Source organism: Saccopteryx leptura, chromosome 13 (genome assembly GCF_036850995.1).
Source record: "Saccopteryx leptura isolate mSacLep1 chromosome 13, mSacLep1_pri_phased_curated, whole genome shotgun sequence".
Classification (NCBI taxonomy): Eukaryota; Metazoa; Chordata; class Mammalia; order Chiroptera; family Emballonuridae; genus Saccopteryx; species Saccopteryx leptura.
The window spans coordinates 1139410-1156882 of NC_089515.1; the positions used below are offsets into that span (position 1 = coordinate 1139410).

The 17473-nt window shown below is 47.4% G+C and overlaps 1 protein-coding gene across 1 annotated transcript; it reads right to left on the minus strand.

The window, feature by feature from the left end:
* Positions 1 to 1139: 1139 nt before the first annotated feature.
* Positions 1140 to 17159, minus strand: CYP2E1 (cytochrome P450 family 2 subfamily E member 1). The gene is made up of 9 exons (XM_066355397.1): positions 16946 to 17159; positions 15456 to 15615; positions 12996 to 13145; positions 12134 to 12294; positions 11545 to 11721; positions 10432 to 10573; positions 2843 to 3030; positions 2216 to 2357; positions 1140 to 1476 (listed from the first exon to the last, which is right to left on the minus strand). Exons 1-9 carry the CDS (start codon positions 17120 to 17122, stop codon positions 1286 to 1288), a joined length of 1488 nt encoding a protein of 495 aa, XP_066211494.1. The 5' UTR covers positions 17123 to 17159; the 3' UTR covers positions 1140 to 1285.
* Positions 17160 to 17473: the final 314 nt, after the last annotated feature.

Here is a 17473-nt window from a genome sequence, read left to right on the forward strand (position 1 = left end):
AGAGTTTTGCCTGGGGATGGCTTGTTCCTCAATCTCACCTCTATTTTATTTCAATGGTATTTAGATGAGACTTTGGACTTTAGAGTTGATGTGTGGCAAATTAAGACTTTTGGGGCTGTTGGGGTGAAATAAATATATTTTGCATGTGAATACATGAATTCTGAGAAGCTAGGGGTGTCCTCCCAAAATGTATATGTTGAAACCCTAATCCTACGGTAACTAAATTAGAAGGTGGGGCCTTTGGGACACCATTAGTTCATAAGGGTGGAACCCTTATTAATGGGATTACTATCCTTGTATGAAGCAGTCAGAAAGCTAGCTAGCTCTCTACCATGTGAGGATACAAGAAGTCAGACATCTTCCACCCAAAGGAAGGCTTCACGGAACCTCACCATGCTGGCATCCTGATCTCAGACCTCCAGCCTCCATTCAGTGAGAAATACATTTCATTTGGGAATCTGTCATAGCAGTCAGAACATACCCAGATGTGCCTTCCCTTTCCTATGTCCATGCCTCTCCTACTGACCGCTTGTCTCTCCATTTGGCCAAATGTGACTCATTTCAATGGAGGATTTCTTAAGCTAGAACTAATTTCCAAGGCAGCGCTCACCCCTGAGGAGATAGCAGACCATAACACCTGAGGCTTTGGAAACCACCTCCTAGATACAGAGTTTTGGAGTATGCTGACAAGAAAATCAACCTAAGACTTAATAGCCAAATGCACTCTCCCAGCTTTTTCCATCACTTTCAAACACTTCAGAATTTTCCTAAGGTATTCTCTCAAACTGACATCCCCAGAGAAAATGAAACTTTTTTTTGTCTTCTGCTGGAAGCACTATTACTCCCATATAGGTATGATGATGAGACCAATAGGCTCTTTTCAGACCAGAGGCAGCTCAGCTTCAGTTTACTGATTGCCAGTTTGTCAGAATTGGGTTTTGGTCCTCCCCTTTGGTGGATGAGATGGCAGAACAATGGATCCAATGGCACCTTTATCCTAATCCCAGAACTTGTGAATATATTACCTTACACAGCAAAGGGGCCTGTGACTAGGTGATGAAGGATCCTGAGGTAGCGAGATGGTCCTGGGTTACCGGGTAGGAAGACCCTTACAAGAGACTGGAAGATGCTTCAACTGCTGGCTTTGAAACATGTCTTGTTTTATTAAGGGCAGTGTATGTAGTGTCTGGAGGCTCCTCGTACCTACCCACTGCACCCTCAGACTGCACAGCAGGGCACGGCTTTCATCATGCCTGTCCACCAACTTCGGAGCACACCTGTCCACTCACACTTGAGAGCGGGGAATGACACAGAGTTTGTAATCGGGTGGGATGCAGGCAAACCCATTCACGGTGGGGCTGAGGTCAATATCCTTAGGGTCAACAAGAGGCTTCAAGCTAAAGTGCTGCAAAATGACGGTGAAGAGCAGAAACAGCTCCATGCGAGCCAGGCCTTCTCCAACACACACCCGCTTTCCTGCAGTGACAACAGCATGCATGAGAGACTGAGGTGAGACCAGAGGGAAGCAGGCTGAGGGAACGGCCATCCTAAAACAGGAGGGGCCACGAGCTCCCATTGAAAAGAAGCACAGAATAGATTTAAGGGTAAGTCTCAGTGACACTTGGGGACCAGCCTTCACACACTCAAACACCAGGATTTGACTGCATAAACCCAAGGCTGGCTGGAGAACCGTCTCTGCCCTCGCCATGCTCACCCACACATCCTTCAGGAAAGAAGCCGATACTAACATCAAGTGCTAAAGTTACCAAGTTGGTTATGCGACCTCCCCCCCATGCCAACACCTGAGAGAAGACCCTGAGGAAGAGACCAGGGCTCACGTGGTGACAGCCCAGAAAAGGTTGGATGGTTTGATGAGTCCAGACAAATGTTCTATTTTGTGTACTAACACTATAGAGAATTAGGTAATATAGCTTTGAAAAATTGTTTTTACTGAGTCTTATTAAATAGAATTTTAGCACTAAATGAAGGGAAATGTCTACTGTATGGAAAAATAATTCACCCACACCTCATTCTCAGGAATTCTGATGAAAAGATGTCATTAAACTCTAAACAAGGAGGGACACATTTGGTTCACATTGTGAATAGAAATAAGGGACATGATGCAAGCCTCAGAGGACAGCAGATCACATGTGGAGCAGAGGGCAGGAATTCAGGACAAATCCCTGGGAAGGGTACGACATCTGAGCTCTCTTACCTGCAGAAAATGGCTTGAAATAGTCACTGTACTTGAACTTCCCATTTTCATTCAGAAAATGCTCTGGCTTAAATTTCTCTGGATCAGGGAATTCTTGACTGTCAAACAAGAGGGAGTCCAGTGTTGGAACAATGACAGTACCCTATAAGAAAAAGGCTGTGTCAATCAAATTAGCAAAACATGGGCTTTCATCTGGAAGCCCCCAGTGAAGAACAGTGCTTTAAATTTCATCTTATACAAGAAAGTATGTGTTAAGTTGGGGAGTTGTTTGCTTAAGGACTAGGGAGAGAGCAGTCAGGGGTCAGGTCTAAATGAAAGTGAGAGCTCTGACCTTTTCAGAGGAGTAAAGGGCTGAGTGTTACTGTTATTGCTTGTTTTCTGGTGTTAACAGATACCACCAACCCCAGGGACAGTCTAAAGAGTTCCTCTTCCATATTTCCCCCCTTTCTGTGGTCAGTGGGTCCACATGAGGACTGTGGGAAAGCAGCACTAGGCAGGGTGAGGATGCTGGTCCAGCCACATCTGCCAGAAAGAGGTGTTCTTGGACACTCCATCCTGTCCCTGCGCAGGATTGTGGCTGGCCTGGCAGGATGGTATTCAGGGTGTGCAGTCCAGCTCACATCTGACCTTGGGAATGACATATTCTCTGAACGTTGTGTCATGGTTTGCTTCATGTATCAAGTTAATGGGCAGGAGGTTGATGAACCGCAGAATCTCATGTACTGCAGCATCCATGTAGGGCATCTCCAACCTGTCCTTGAAGGCAGGGATTCGGCTTGGCCCAATCACCCTGTCAATTTCTTCATGAAGTTTCTCTGCCAAAATATGAATGGGAAGAGTCAAAGGGTTACTCTAGGCTGGCTCACCAGCCAGCCAGCAGCCACCCACCCAATAGGTGTTTATGGAGCACTCCAAACGGTGAGTGCTTCAGGGTGCCCAGGAGCCATGGGTTGTTGGATAATCCTCCACAAATTTCAGTGAGAGCCAAGCTCATCAGCTTATAGTCTACAGCATGTTTTGGCATCCATTATCTTTCTAAATTTTTATGGAGGTATCATTGATTTATAGCATTTTCTAAGTTTCAAGTGTGCAACATGACAACTCAACATCTTTATGTACTTACTACTGTACACCACGCTCACCACCAAAAGTCTATCACCATCCACCACCATACAATTAAGCCCTCTTGAACCATTTCTCCCACCTTCTCCCCTCCAGTAACCACTGATCTGTTGTCTGTCTCTATGGGGTTGGTTTTGTTCTGTTTTTATGTCCACATATGGGTGAAATCATATGGTATTTGTCTCTATTTGAATTCTTTCACTTGGTATGGTGAACTCAAAACCATAGAAACATTGTTATGACGTCAAGGAACTTGGTACATATTTTATTCTGCCTATTTTATGGTTCCAAGTCTTACATTTGCATCTTCAACCCATTTAGAGTTACTTTTTGTGGATGGTATAATATAACGGTCTAGTTTCATTCCTTTCCATGTGGCTGTCTACTTTTCCTAGTGCTAAATACACAGGTGTTGTCCTTGTCCTCTTCCTCTTTTATGTTTTTGTTGCCACAGACTATCCCTTTTCATGTTGTGAGCTTGTTACCAAATTAAAATAGCTATATTTATTTTAAATGCTTTTTTTCCCTTTATGCTGTAATTTCGTGTAAAACACCTACCTGATTCGGAAATAGCTTTGCGATTTTCTGGTTCCGTTTGGCTACCACCTTACTCAAAGTCTTGTGTAGTTCCGCCTTTTTTTTTTTCCTGGTGGAAGAGCTCCTTTCAACATTTCTTATCAGGCAGGTCTACTGGTAGTGAGTTCCCTCAGCTTTTGTTTGTCTGGAAAGGCCATTCTTTCTCCTTTATGTCTGAAGAATAACTTTGCTAGATAGAATCTTCTTGGCTGGCAGTTTCTGTTTTCCAATATTTTGAATATATCGTTTTACTCTCTTCTGGCCGGCAGAGCTATGCTGGGAAATCTGCTGATAGCCTAATGGAGTACCTTCATAGGTTGATTTTTTCCCCAGCTGCTTTTAAAATTATTTCTTTATCATTAACTTTTGACAGTTTTAATGTAATGTGTTAAAGAAGATCTTCTTGTGTTAATTGGTAGTTGTATTACCTTCCTCTTGTTTGTCCAGCTCTTTCCCAGTTTGGGAAGTTCTCTGCTAATATTTTTTTTTTTTTACAGAGACAGAGAGAGAGTCAGAGAGAGGGATAGATAGACAGGGACAGAGAGATGAGAAGCATCAATCATTAGTTTTTCGTTGCGCGTTGCGACTTCTTAGTTGTTCATTGATTGCTTTCTCATATGTGCCTTGACCGCAGGCCTTCAGCAGACTGAGTAACCCCTTGCTGGAGCCAGCGACCTTGGGTTCAAGCTGGTGAGCTTTTTGCTCAAGCCAGATGAGCCCGCGCTCAAGCCAGCAACCTCGGGGTCTCGAACCTGGGTCCTTCCACATCCCAGTCCAACGCTCTATCCACTGTGCCACCGCCTGGTCAGGCTAATATTTCTTTTAATAGGTCTCTGTTCCCTTTTACTCTCTTCTCATTCTGGGATACCCATTATCCTATGTTGCATTTTTCTTTTTTTCCTTTTCTTTTTTTTTTTTTATAATGGAGTAAGATAATTCTCCTAGAGCTTCTTCATTTAAAATAATGTAGGTCTTTCTCCTCTTCCACTTCTAGATTTTTTTTTTTTACAGAGAGAGAGTCAGAGAGAGGGATAAGACAGGGACAGACAGACAGGAACAGAGAGATGAGAAGCATCAATCATTCATTTTTCATTGCACGTTGTGACACCTTAGTTATTCATCGATTGCTTTCTCATATGTGCCTTGACCTCAGGCTTTCAGCAAACCAAGTGACCCCTTGCTCGAGCCATCGACTTTGAGTCCAAGCTGATGAGCTTTTGCTCAAACCAAATGAGCCCGCGCTCAAGCTGGCGACCTCGGGGTCTCGAACCTGGGTCCTTCCGCATCCCAGTCTGACGCTCTATCCACTGCACCACTGCCTGGTCAGGCAATCACTTCTAGATTTTTATCTTCTATCCCATGTGGTCTGCTTTCTGATGCATTCTTCATCTCATTTACAAAACCTTAAGCTCCAGAATTCTTGTTTGGTTCTTTTTTAGACTTCCAGTTTCTTTGGTAAAGTGATATTTCTGTTCATTAAGTTTACTCCTGAGTGCATTACGTGGTCTTTCTGAGTTTGTGTGTGTGTGTGTGTGTGTGTGTGTGTGTGTGTGTGTGTGTGAGGGGGGGGGAGGGAGGGAGGGAGAGAGACTTGTTGAGTTCCTTCATGATACTTTGAATTTGCTATCAGTTAGATCACAATCTTCTGAGACTTTACATTAGGTTTCTGTCTTTTTTTTCTGTGATACCATGTTACCATGATTTTTCATGGTTTTTGATGAGTTGTTCCTCTTCCAGTGCATTTAAAGTAGTAAACACTCTTGTTATTCAGGTAAAGCGTTGTTCAATTTGATTCTAGGAATTCCAAAGGTTGGCATTTAGAGGCCTTCCTTTTGTTTTTCAGTGGGTGGCGATACAGAACAAATTTTTGGTTTCTCTTACCTGCGTTGCCTCTACTGACGTCTGAGAACAAGCACTTTGCCCTCGCGCCCCCCCCCCCCCACTGCCTCTGCCAGAGCTGGGGCTGGTGCCCTTGCTGATTCTTAATGTCTCTGAAGTTGCTGGTCCTTGCTGCTGCCGGTGTCACTGTGGTTGTGGGCACTGCTGCCAGGATCACAAGCGTCTCTGCAAGGTCCAGGTTGTCTAGTTTGCAGGCACTGCCACAGCCGCAGGTTAGGAGCTGAGGTCACAGACACTGCATGGCCAGAGGACTGGGGTGGTCGACGCTACCACCACTGCTACCCGGGTCCTTGCTTGCCTCCATTATCTCAGCTGATCATAAGTGACCCAGTTCTTGTCTTTATGCCCAAAATAGAGAATAACAAAAGGGTCTTGGGAATTTCTACTACAAGAGAAATGTCTGCATTAATAACTACGCCAGGCTGCTTTACTGCATGCTTCTAAGTACAAAGGTGAGTGGCAGAATGATAACAAGCAGGCACACCTACTGCTTGAAGAACTGCTAGGAAGCAGGAGTCTAGAAGTCCCTGTCTTTCTGGCAGAGTTAACAGCAACCTTTGGCAAATTGCTTGGACTTTCTGGGTTTGAGGTTTCCTGTGGGCCTCTATAATATGTTGAATGAATTGCAAAGTTATATACAGTATGGCACCTGGGTAAAAACTTAAAACACATACATCAATATGGAGTGTATGCTGGTACTCAGTAACTGTCATGCATGCTCAGGGGTGACACATAGCAGTTCTGGGGGGTGGGCAGGGAAGCATAGAGAGGAGCTCAGCTGGCTCTCTGGCCATATTTCCTTTTCAAGAGCTCTGAATTTTGCACAGCATAGTATTAATACATGTTAACTTTGGCAGTGGATATATAAGTCACATTTCTGTCTTTTTCTTTCTAATAGAAATTAATAGACATCTAATAATGATGTCTATGATGACATCAGAGTGATGGTGGCATGAGAGATACCCTTGATCTTGCCCCTTGAAATTTCAACAAATTGAACAGCTATACCTCAGCAAAGGAACCCCAGCTGGGCTCATAGGCATGCCTGATAGATCCACACACCCAGTTGACTAAAGGTGGGAAGGTTAAAAAATGAGGGGCAGAAGATAAGAAGCATTCATGGTCAGCTCAGGAGAGGGGAAAGGCCCAGACTGTCTGGACTTTTGTCTGCCCAGGCTCTACAGAAGGGCACAGAGAGATTGGGGAACATCTGCTGTGATACTGAACCAAAGCAGCAGAGTGTGGAGTCACCACCAGTGTTCCCACGGTTTGCCCACAACCCGCACTCAGAAACACAAAAATACAAAGTACGGCCTTGCAGACTCCCAGATACCACAGGCTCCCTCCTCTCATGGGTATGGAGAGTAACAGAGACATACCCCACAGCTGACGAACAGAGGTGCTCTCTGTCTGGTAGCCTGCTCTGTTGGAACACAGGGAGGAGTACCCAAAAGCCTGAAAGTGCCACTGCTAAAGCTGTAAAGCCCTCACAAGTCCCACCCATCACCACAGCAGCCCTGCCTCCACCTTTGCAACAGCAGCTTCTCTTTTTTTTTGTATTTTGAGTCAGATGAAGAGAGATAGTGAGACAGACTCCCGCATGCGCCCTGGTAACTGCTGTCTTGGGCTAATGATCAAATCAATAGAGCTATTTTTAGTGCCTGAAGCTGACACTGGGACCAACTGAACCATCCTCAGCACCTGGGCAATGCTTGAACCAATTGAGCCACTGGCTGTGGGAGGGGAAGAGGGAGACTAGTGGGAGGGGAAAGAAGCAGATGGTCGCTTCTCCTGTGTGCACTGACCGGGAATGGAACCCAAGATGTCTATATGCCAGGCCAGCGCTCTATCCACTGAGCCACCAGTCAGGGCCAACAGCAGCTTCTTAGTAGAGTTCAGCCTGGGATTTTACAGAGCTAAAACTTGTAATACAGTGCTATTACTGGAAAAAGATAGAGAAACCTATCAAAAATCTTTCTTCAGCCCTGGCCGGTTGGCTCAGTGGTAGAGCGTCGGCCTGGCGTGCAGGAGTCCCGGGTTTGATTCCTGGCCAGGGCACACAGGAGAAGCGCCCATCTGCTTCTCCACCCCTCCCCTTCTCCTTCCTCTCTGTCTCCCTCTTCCCCTCCCGCAGCCAAGGCTCCATTGGAGTAAAGCACTGAGGATGGCTCTGTGGCCTCTGCCTCAGGCGTTAGAACAGCTCTGATTGCGGCAGAGCAACACCCCAAGATGGGCAGAGCATCGCCCCCTGGTGGGCATGCCGGGTGGATCCTGGTTGGGCACATGTGGGAGTCTGTCGACTGCCTCCCCATTTCCAACTTCGGAAAAATACAAAAAAACAACAAACTTTCCTCTACCCTTTTCCTTTGGTTATGTTGTTGTTTTGTTTCTTTTTGATTATTTGTTTTTGTTTTCTGTGCTTTTTCTGTTAATTTTCTTTTACTTTTATTTAATTTTTAAATTTGTTGTTTTTCTTGTTGTTTGCTTGATTTCTTAATACCACTCTCAAATGCACTCAAGGCAGAAAAAAAGGAATACCATGACTACACAAGAAAAAGATGCAGTTCAGAAAGAAAATGAAAATCCTCCAGAAAGCAATGGAAAACTTGGAGTTAAATAACAGAGAATTAAAAATTGAAGTTCTGAAAATACTCAACGAGATGTGACTCATTAATGGGTACTGATGGGCAATTTCAATAAGCTCAGAAAACAAAACAAATACCTCACCAAAGAGATTGAAACTTTAAAAACAAAGATGAAGAACTCAATACATGGACTAAAAAAAACACACAATGGAGAAAAGAAAGCCTCTTGAATAAATGGTGCTGGGAAAATTGGAAAGCCACACGCAAAAGAATCAAACTTGACTACACTTTGTCCCCCTGCACAAAAATTAATTCAAAATGGGTCAAAGACCTAAATATAAGGTCTGAAACAATAAATTACATAGAAGAAAACATAGGTACTAAGCTCATGGACCTTGGCTGTAGAGAACAATTGATGAATTTGACCCCAAAGGCAAGGGAAGTAAAGGTAACAGTAAATGAATGGAACTATATTAAACTAAAAAGCTTCTGCAAAGCAAAAGAAACCTATAACAAAACAAAAAAGCAGCCAACCAAATGGGAGATAATATTTACAATCAACAGCTCCAATAAGGGGTTACTATCCAAAACATAAAGAACTCACAAAACTCAGCAACAAACAAGCAAACAATCCAATTAAAAAATGGGGAGAGGACTTTAATAAATACTTGTCCCAAGAAGATGTACAGTCAACAGATATATAAAAAAATGCCCATCTTCACTAGCTATTAGAGAAATGCAAATCAGAACTACAATGAGATACCACCTCACACCTGTGAGCTTGACTTCAGGTGATGGACAGACAACTCAATCAACAGTTCAAATGCTATAGAGACATTCACCTAAAACCTATGTATTCTTATTGATCAATGTCATACCATTAAATTTAATTTCAAAATTTAAAAAGTCAATCAATAAAAAAATTGAAAAAAGTAAATTCCTCATAATTAATCATGTAAAATGTTTTTTAGTCTATAGTTTCCCTGATACAGAGCGGTCTGAAGCTCCCTTAGAACTGCCACCACTTGTGAGAGGCTTTGCTCCATGGACTTGAGGCTGCTTCACCCTCATCTTTCTGTCAGAGGTAAAATCAAGGACTCTGAGTCAGCAGGATGAGGTTCGATCTTGGTCAGGTCATGTACCCAGGCTCCAGGGGGAAACTGCCTCATATTCTAGATCTAATCTCAGGAATACTTTGTCTTAAAGGGCTTGTCTCATGCCTGGCATGCAGCAGGAGCCAAATTATGATCAGAGCAGTGAGCATAGCTGGGGGGGGGGGGGTGAAGGGGCTCCTTGGAACAAGGCTGCCCAGCCCAGTGCAAGGCCAGGCTCCAGGCTTGGGCACTGGTCACTAAGGTCACCCTTACCCCAAGCAGCAGTCCTTTCTTCCTCTCCATGGAGATTGGTGCTGATTGACCTGTTAATATATTGGTGCTCCTCACATCATCTCTACTTGGCTCATGTGAGTACTTCCAGTTTACAACCTTCCACACATGTGGCCTCAGGTGCCATGTCTTCTCCTCCAGGGCACCCTGAGTCCTGGCTGGCCCAGGAAGGAGGGAAGGGACTGCAGAGCAGTAGGCAGCTTTGGAAAGCTTCACATTGGGCCTTCTTTCTTCTGATCCTCATTCTTCCTGGGAAGATATGCAAGGGGGGCCCACTCTGCCAAGAGGGCCAGGTTGGCATTATTTTCAGGGACAGTGTTGGCATTATTCTCAGTGTCATAAACAGGTGCTGCTAGGGAGCAGAATACAGGTGGCATTACATTTCATCATCTGGTGATGGGCTTTCTTTCTTGTACTCAGGGGTGCCAGTGGGGCATGGGAGGACTGGTGTTGAGGAGTGCCAGGCAGCTGTCATATACAAGGACACTTACCCTCAATGAATTTGCCCAGCAATCCTAAGTGTCAGTCCTGCAAGGGTTAACAAACAATGCCACTTGCAGACAGACAGCTGAAACCTAAATACTGAAAGTCGACCGTCCAGGTGAGATAGACACACAGTCCTGGGCTCCTTGCCTATAGTTTGACATACCTTCAATCTCTGGATATTTCATGAGAATCAGGAGCCCATATTTCAAAGTGGTGCTGGTGGTCACTGCTCCTGCAAAGAACAGGTCAGCCAAGGTCACAGAAATGCTGTCCAAGGTGTACATGGGCTCTGTGCTGTGTTTTTCCTGCAGATGTTAGAGACAGACAGGGACTTGGTAAGGGGACATCTTCAGGTGAATGAGAAAGAGACCCTTGCATCCCTCAGCAGCAGAGAAGCCGCAGCCCTGACAACTCCACATGGAGGAGGGGCAGCTGTGCACAAGGCTGTCCTGTGGAGACACAGCCATCTCCACTGCACAGGTAGGGAAACCAGGCCTCCCTGAAAGGTGAGGGACTGTGCGCCTTGCCCAGGCTGCGGGGCTGTGCTCCTTTTACAGCACCGAGGGCTGTCTTTGAGAGGTGAGTCTCTACCCAGTGCTGTCTCAGGACCTCCTAGAGCCCAGGGCTCTAAGCCCAGGGCTCTAAGCTATGGAGCCTCTGCTAACACCCCAGTGCTTTTGGGTCCCAGGAAGCAGGGAAGTGCTGGGAAGCTACTGAAGCTGAACACCTGGAGGGGCAGTGAGGGAGGGGTCCAACTGATGGAGGACATTCTCAGACAGCCTGGGGCTGTTTTCCAGGGAGTCGTGTGCTGTTCTAAACCACAAGTGACATCAAAGGAAAGAGGGAAGTGTCACCAATCTGGTTTGGGGGTCCTGAGAGGCTGTCAGGCCTGGAACCCCTTAAAGTCATGCACTATTGGGGGTTCAAATGCTGATGAGAAATGCTGCAGGCCTCGCCCCAGATGCTCAGGGTTAAGAGGCATGGTATGGGGGTCCCAAGGCTTGCCCCACAGCCCCAGCAGTGTTCCCAAGACCACAGGGGACAGTCCTGTGGTGTGGAAGGCAGCCCGGCAGGCTGGCTGTGCCCCAGCATGTGTGTGAGCATATGTGGTGGTTGTGTGCAGCCAGTGTACTGTGTAACCAGAAGCTCCGGAATGGGCCTGGTGTGATGAACTAGGCGCCAGCAGTGCAGGTTGTGACTATCTGAGCAACATCCGCCCCCCACACCATCTCAGAGCAGCGAGCCCTCAGTCTCCTGGGGCGTGCTGGGAGGGCACCTTTTCCATTTCCAGGAGCAAAGAGTCAACGACGTCTCGTGGGCAGCTGGGGTCCAGAGATTTCTGATGCTCCTTCACTCTCTCTAAAGTATAGTGTTTTATTGCAGATATATTTTTCATCATCTTTCTGTGGCTTCCAGGCAGGTAGCGCATATAGCTTGGAAAAGCATTATAAATCTAGAAAGAGAGAGAGAGAGGAAATTTCTTACTATATGTTTTTTTCCTGGATGCAACATAATTTTCTGTACTGGACTAATAAGTTTCTCCAAACCTCAATTTATGGCTGTCACTATTGCATTCTGGCCCGCAGTACTATTTGCACACCCCTCCGTTAGTGGTGCACATTCTGTGGGGACTGTGAACACAGGGCACATGGGTCATGTGTCCAGTGGAGACTAATTTTAAAGAGCGAATGGTAAGCATCACGAGGTTACCAGATGGCAGCGTTGGGCTCATAGACGTCTGCAGAAGGAATACTCAGAACAGAAGTCCTGGTCTGTCTATCCACACAACCCAAATTCCCCTTCTCTGATGTAACCGCGACTGAAACTGAGTGCATACTAATGAAAAAGGAAGAATGTGGCTTCACCTGCAGCCAGGGAGTGCTGAGCAGGTACAAGTTCTCATTGAACAAGCTCTGCATCCTCACATTTGTGCTGTCGTTGTAGTCGAAGTGCTTGCGGAAGAGAATGTCCGCAATGACATTGCAGGGTGCACTGCCCACTAGGAAGGTGGGATCGAAAGGCTGGCCTGGAAAACAGGTGAACCTGAGGAAAGGTACCACACGGCTCTTGCGAGAAGATGCCTTAAAAAGTATGACAGTTCACAGCCCTGGCCGGCTGGCTCAGCGGTAAAGTGTCAGCCCAGCATGTGGAAGTCCTGGGTTTGATTCCAGCCAGGGCACACAGGAGAAGCACCCATCTGCTTCTCCACCCCTCCCCCTCTCCTTCCTCTCTGTCTCTCTCTTCCCCTCCTGCAGCCAGGGCTCCACTGGAGCAAAGTTGGCCCGGGTGCTGAGGATGGCTCTATGACCTCTGCCTCAGGTGCTGGAATGGCTCTGGTTGCAACAGAGCAACACCCCAGATGGGCAGAGCATCGTCCCCCTGGTGGGCATGCCGGGTGGATCCCGGTTGGGCAAATGCGGGAGTCTGTCTTTGCCTCCCCTCTTCTCACTTCAGAAAAATACAAAAAAAAAAAAAAGTATGACAGTTCACAAAAGATAGGGATGTTAGAACTTATGTGTGATTCTTTACTTTTCAGTAATTCAGGTATAACAGTTACACACGTGATCACCACTCTTGCTCCTCTTGCAATGCAGAGAGGACCCTGGTTATAAAATGGAGTGGGAGGATGAAGAGGCTTTCCTGTGTACCCGGCTGCTTTGGGCTGTCCCATGTCCCTGGGGCCCAGGCCAGGGCTGAAGGGCAGTCCTGTGCGATGGCCATACTCACCCTTGGTCCTCCTGAGCGCCTCCAGCAGAAAGCGGGACTCCCTCTGGATCCGGGCCTCATTGCCTTGCTTTGCCATCCCAAAGTCACGGAGGATGCTCAGGGAAAACCTCCGGGTGTCCTGCCAGCTGTGGCCGTTATTGAAAGTAATCCCTACAGAAGGATAGCGGAGTTACAAAGCCCAGATCGGGCGCCCACCCAACCCGTGCGGGCTGGCCGGCGCACCTGGGGATTCTGCCCCTTGGCTGGCAGCTGCTGGTCCCTGTGTGTCTTCTGTGCACACCCGCAACCCACTGTCGTTCCTTTCCCCCAAAGCACATAAACCGCACCTGCCACTGCTTTCCCATCTAGTGACGGAATTCCTGCAAAGCCTGTTTTCATTGATTTTCACCCTCACACCACAAAGAACCTGAACTTGTGACTCTGTGGCTTCACAAAATGCCCTTACTAAGTGTGCGGGCGATGTCGTCGTCGTAGTCGTGTGCCCCACCCCCCACCCCACGCACAGACCAGTTCCTCCTCTGTGCGGGTGCAGGGAGGGGCACAGGGCCACCGGTTTCAAGGCCCCCAACAAAGTTGAACACAAAAGTGGGGTCCTAGGCTCTAGTCCACTCATCTGAACTTCAGGGTCCTGTGGGACTTTGTGCAGCACGGAAGATATGTCCTAACTTGTGTTATCCACCTGCCATGGCGCTAAGAGAGTTGCCCAGGAAGCCTGAGGCCAGAGCCGCGGGCCGTGCTGGAGCCCTGGGGACACAGAAGTCAGGAGGAGGACAGCTCAGTGAGAGGAGCATGAACCAGGTCGGAGTGCAGGCAGATGATTTCAACTGTCACAGGAAGAGTGCTGCAGCGAGGCAGGGACAGACAGACAGACACAGAAAGATACAGAGACAGATAGATTAAAAAAGAAACGGAGAAAGAAGAGATACAGAGAGACAGAAGAGAGACAGAAACAGATAGAGACAGACAGATACAGAGATGGAGAGACAGACAGCCCAGACGAGCCAGCATTGTGTGGGATCCAGATGAACTGGAAACAGAGATGAACTGGCTGCTCTCTCAGAGTTCCGCCAAGTCGGACTGAGTGGTGGTGTGGGCCTCTCGATCTTAGCATGCGGCCAGTGCTCTCACTATCATGCAAATAATGAACACTCACATCATGCTCTTAGGATACCAGATGCATCCCATATCCAGGGTCCCACTGACCTTCAGGGTCAGCTCCGGGCCATGTGGGGCATACAGAGATAGGAGTGTGGATCCTCAGGCAGAAGGCAGAGAAGTCCCCTTGGGTCCAGCCTGGATACACTCAGGGGCTCATGATTTGGACCAGGGGTGGGCTGGTATAGTAAGCCTTCTAGTGTTAATGACGTTGATTGAGGCGGTTACTTTTGCTTTTCACTAATCCAAAGGAGTAAAATAAATCCACAATGTCCAAGAGGAAAAAGCAAATGCTGTGACAGGATGTAACCTTGGAAATGTAGCCTGGAAAAATCAGGTAAGAACACTGTGCCCACCTGTAATCACATCAATTAAAAAATTCTACATAAAATGGATAAAGGTTTTCCAGAGGTTTGTCACCAAAGTTGACTCAGGAAGAGGCTCCCACATTTTGTGGGGTAGATAGGATACTGTGTTTATTTCTGATCTGCTTTAAATATCACCGAAAATTAAACCGACAGTGAGCATGTGAAGTGTACACAGGCAAGTCCGAGGACAGGAAGGACAGTGCAGTAGGTAGGGGCCACAAGTATTTGAGGGTGAGAGCTAAGGAAGGGAACCCCACCGAGTGGGTGTCCTCCATGGGCTCCAGGACCTCCCAGGAGACACAGAAGGCATGGTCTGGGGTCAGAAGTCTGGAAAACACTCAGCTGAAGATCAGCTACACCCCAGACCCCTACCCTTCCCCTGCAGGAGGTAACAAGTGCATTTTTCTGGACAAGGGGAACTCAGGGTTGTGGAAACATAAGGTGCACAGAACAGAGAGGTGAGGCTGGGGAGATGGCACCTCGTGAAAGACTCATTCTGAACTCAAGGCTGTGCCTGCACTCAGCACCCCTATCCTGGTCTAAGAACATCCCCACGTTGATCTCAGAGCGCCCTATGTGGAGAACACAGACTGTCACTGAGCAAAGCTCTGTGGATCTGCTCAGTGTCCAGCAGGTCTTAGAACACATCATGGGAGAGGAGGCCTCAGTGGGCGGAGCTGCAGTGCCCAGGAGCAGCTGAAGCTGTGAATGATAAGGGCGTGGAGGAGACTGGGCGCTTGGGATACAGGTATCATCACAACACTTCCATGAAAATGCATGTTGTGTGATGACTGGATGAATGAATGTACCAACTGTCACCAGAATTGTCTTGGCATCTTTCTGCCTTTTCGCCTTTAGTCTGCTGCTTGTTATGGTTGTTTCCGTCCCTGCTGGGCTCCTGAGCACCCACCATGGGCACAGTGAGAAGCAGGGGTACCTTTTTCCTTGTGCGCCTCGTACACAGCATATTCTCCTCTTCCAGAAAACTTGTTCTTATTCTGGAGCAGTGCTTCCCGAAAAGCCTTGTAGCCGTGCAGAACCACAACGCGTTGGGAGCCCAGATACAAAGTGAACACAGGCCCGAAGCGCTCTGCCAGCTGCAAGACCAGCAAGCAGGATTGAGGCCAAGGGAGGCTTTGGGTCAGGAGGGCCATGCTTCACACCGACTCCCACAGTCACAATCACTGCTATTGACCGAGACACCCCCAAGGGATCTGGGGAAGCTCTCTTTGTCCAGCCTGACTGTGAAGACCCTCCACAAATGGCTTTCTTCTGCAGGGAGTCTGATTGCAGCACACCTGTGCACATAGCCGCCCACATACTGTGACTAATTCTCTCCCTGTGGGTCAGTGTTTCTGCCCTGAGGCCACTTTGCCCACTTCTGCCCTATCACTTTCACTGTTTCTTGTTCCTAGTCAAGGTCATGGGCCCTAGGTCACTGCAGGAGGACCCAGAGCCCAGCACTGTCTTGGCCCCTGGGAGCCCACCCTCTGTGGTACGTAAAGCACCATCAGCACCTCCCTTAATGAAAACACTTTCCAAGACTGCCCTGTGCTCTGTGGCATTCTTTTATTAACCCATTTAGTAGATTTATCAACTCATTTAGTTTTTGATCTGTTGCTCATTCACTGTTCACAGCAATCATAGGGGGAGAAGGTACCAGGCTGGTTGGTCATATACTTCACTGTCTACTCCAGGGGTCTCAAACTCAACTCAGCATGTGGGCCGCAGAGCAAGATCACAGCCGTTCGGCGGGCCGCACTAGGTCTACAAAAGGCAACTGTTATGCAACACTTTTCTCACTGCAGTTGAAAACAAAAAAAAATCAGTACAACAAGCACAATCGTACATGCAGTTTACTCAGTGTCACAAAACGACCAGAAACTGTAGTTCGCATCACAACTGCTGTTAACTAAGCTAATATCTAGCTAGGATGCTAGAGAAATGAAAAATACAAGTAGGCCCCTGGGCTTACTTAATTTTATCCAAAATATTTTGAACTTCGTGGATTAGTCTGCAGGCCACACGAAATTGTTCAGCGGGCCGCATGCGGCCCGCGGGCCGTGAGTTTGAGACCCCTGGTCTACTCTGTTCTTTGGAATCTACAGAGAACTCCAGGTTTATACCAGCGTGTGGGCACCTGGTATGAATGCATGATACCGTGCATTGCAGAGCCTCGCTGAGCCAGCCAACAACAAGGCAGTTAACATGCATCTCAAGCGGCGGCTCTCGGGCCACCCATGGCTGATGCCTGTTTGAGTGCTCCATGCCTAAGCTGTGCCATTAGCTAAATATTTTGAATGTCACTCTTAAACACTACTCTTAATTCAGTTAATTCAGAGCAATTTGTCTGACAATGACTTGAATGCACACATATTACATCTCATTCCCAATTCCCCTCCCCCAAATCAACACTATTTCTCTTACCCTGGTGAAGGAATTGGGAATATCCTTCAAATCCAGCTGGAAAATATTCCCAACGATGGGCAGTGGGAACGGGCCTGGGGGCAGTTTCCAGCTGCTGTACATGTGTTTCCAGATGGAGGTGAGCAGCAGAACGACCACCCACACCAGCAGGGCGACCGTGATGCCTAGGGCAGCCATGGCACCTGTGGGGGGTCTCTGACGACTTGTGTGGGCTCCTGTGGAAAGGCGAAGCTTTTATAATGCACCCTTGAGAAGGAGGGTGACCGGCCAGCCAATGCCACCCCGCCTTCTCCTCTGGCCCAGAACATCGGTTTACCATTAGCTGGTGTTTGCCCTTGCCACAAAGGCCGACTCCTGCAGTGATTGCTTCCAAGAAGCTCTGTCCAGGCTTGGACTGTGCCTGGGCTCTGTCGACACTGATTGCTGACACTGGCACCAATGTCTAGTGTTGACTTAAGAATGCCCAAACCCGTAAAGATTTTTTTACAAAAATTTATTTGAGCAAAACCGTGGATATACCTATAAGCA

What these genes read in the sequence shown, in the direction of transcription:
- CYP2E1 (XM_066355397.1), bottom strand. Translation starts at nt 17,122, where the DNA reads ATGGCTGCCCTAGGCATCACGGTCGCCCTGCTGGTGTGGGTGGTCGTT. An exon ending in TCAGCACTCCCTGGCTGCAG is followed by an intron (nt 11,722 to 12,133) that starts GTGAAGCCACAT and finishes CTCTCTTTCTAG; the next exon opens with ATTTATAATGCTTTTCCAAG. An exon ending in GAAATATCCAGAGATTGAAG is followed by an intron (nt 3,031 to 10,431) that starts GTATGTCAAACT and finishes ATATTTTGGCAG; the next exon opens with AGAAACTTCATGAAGAAATT.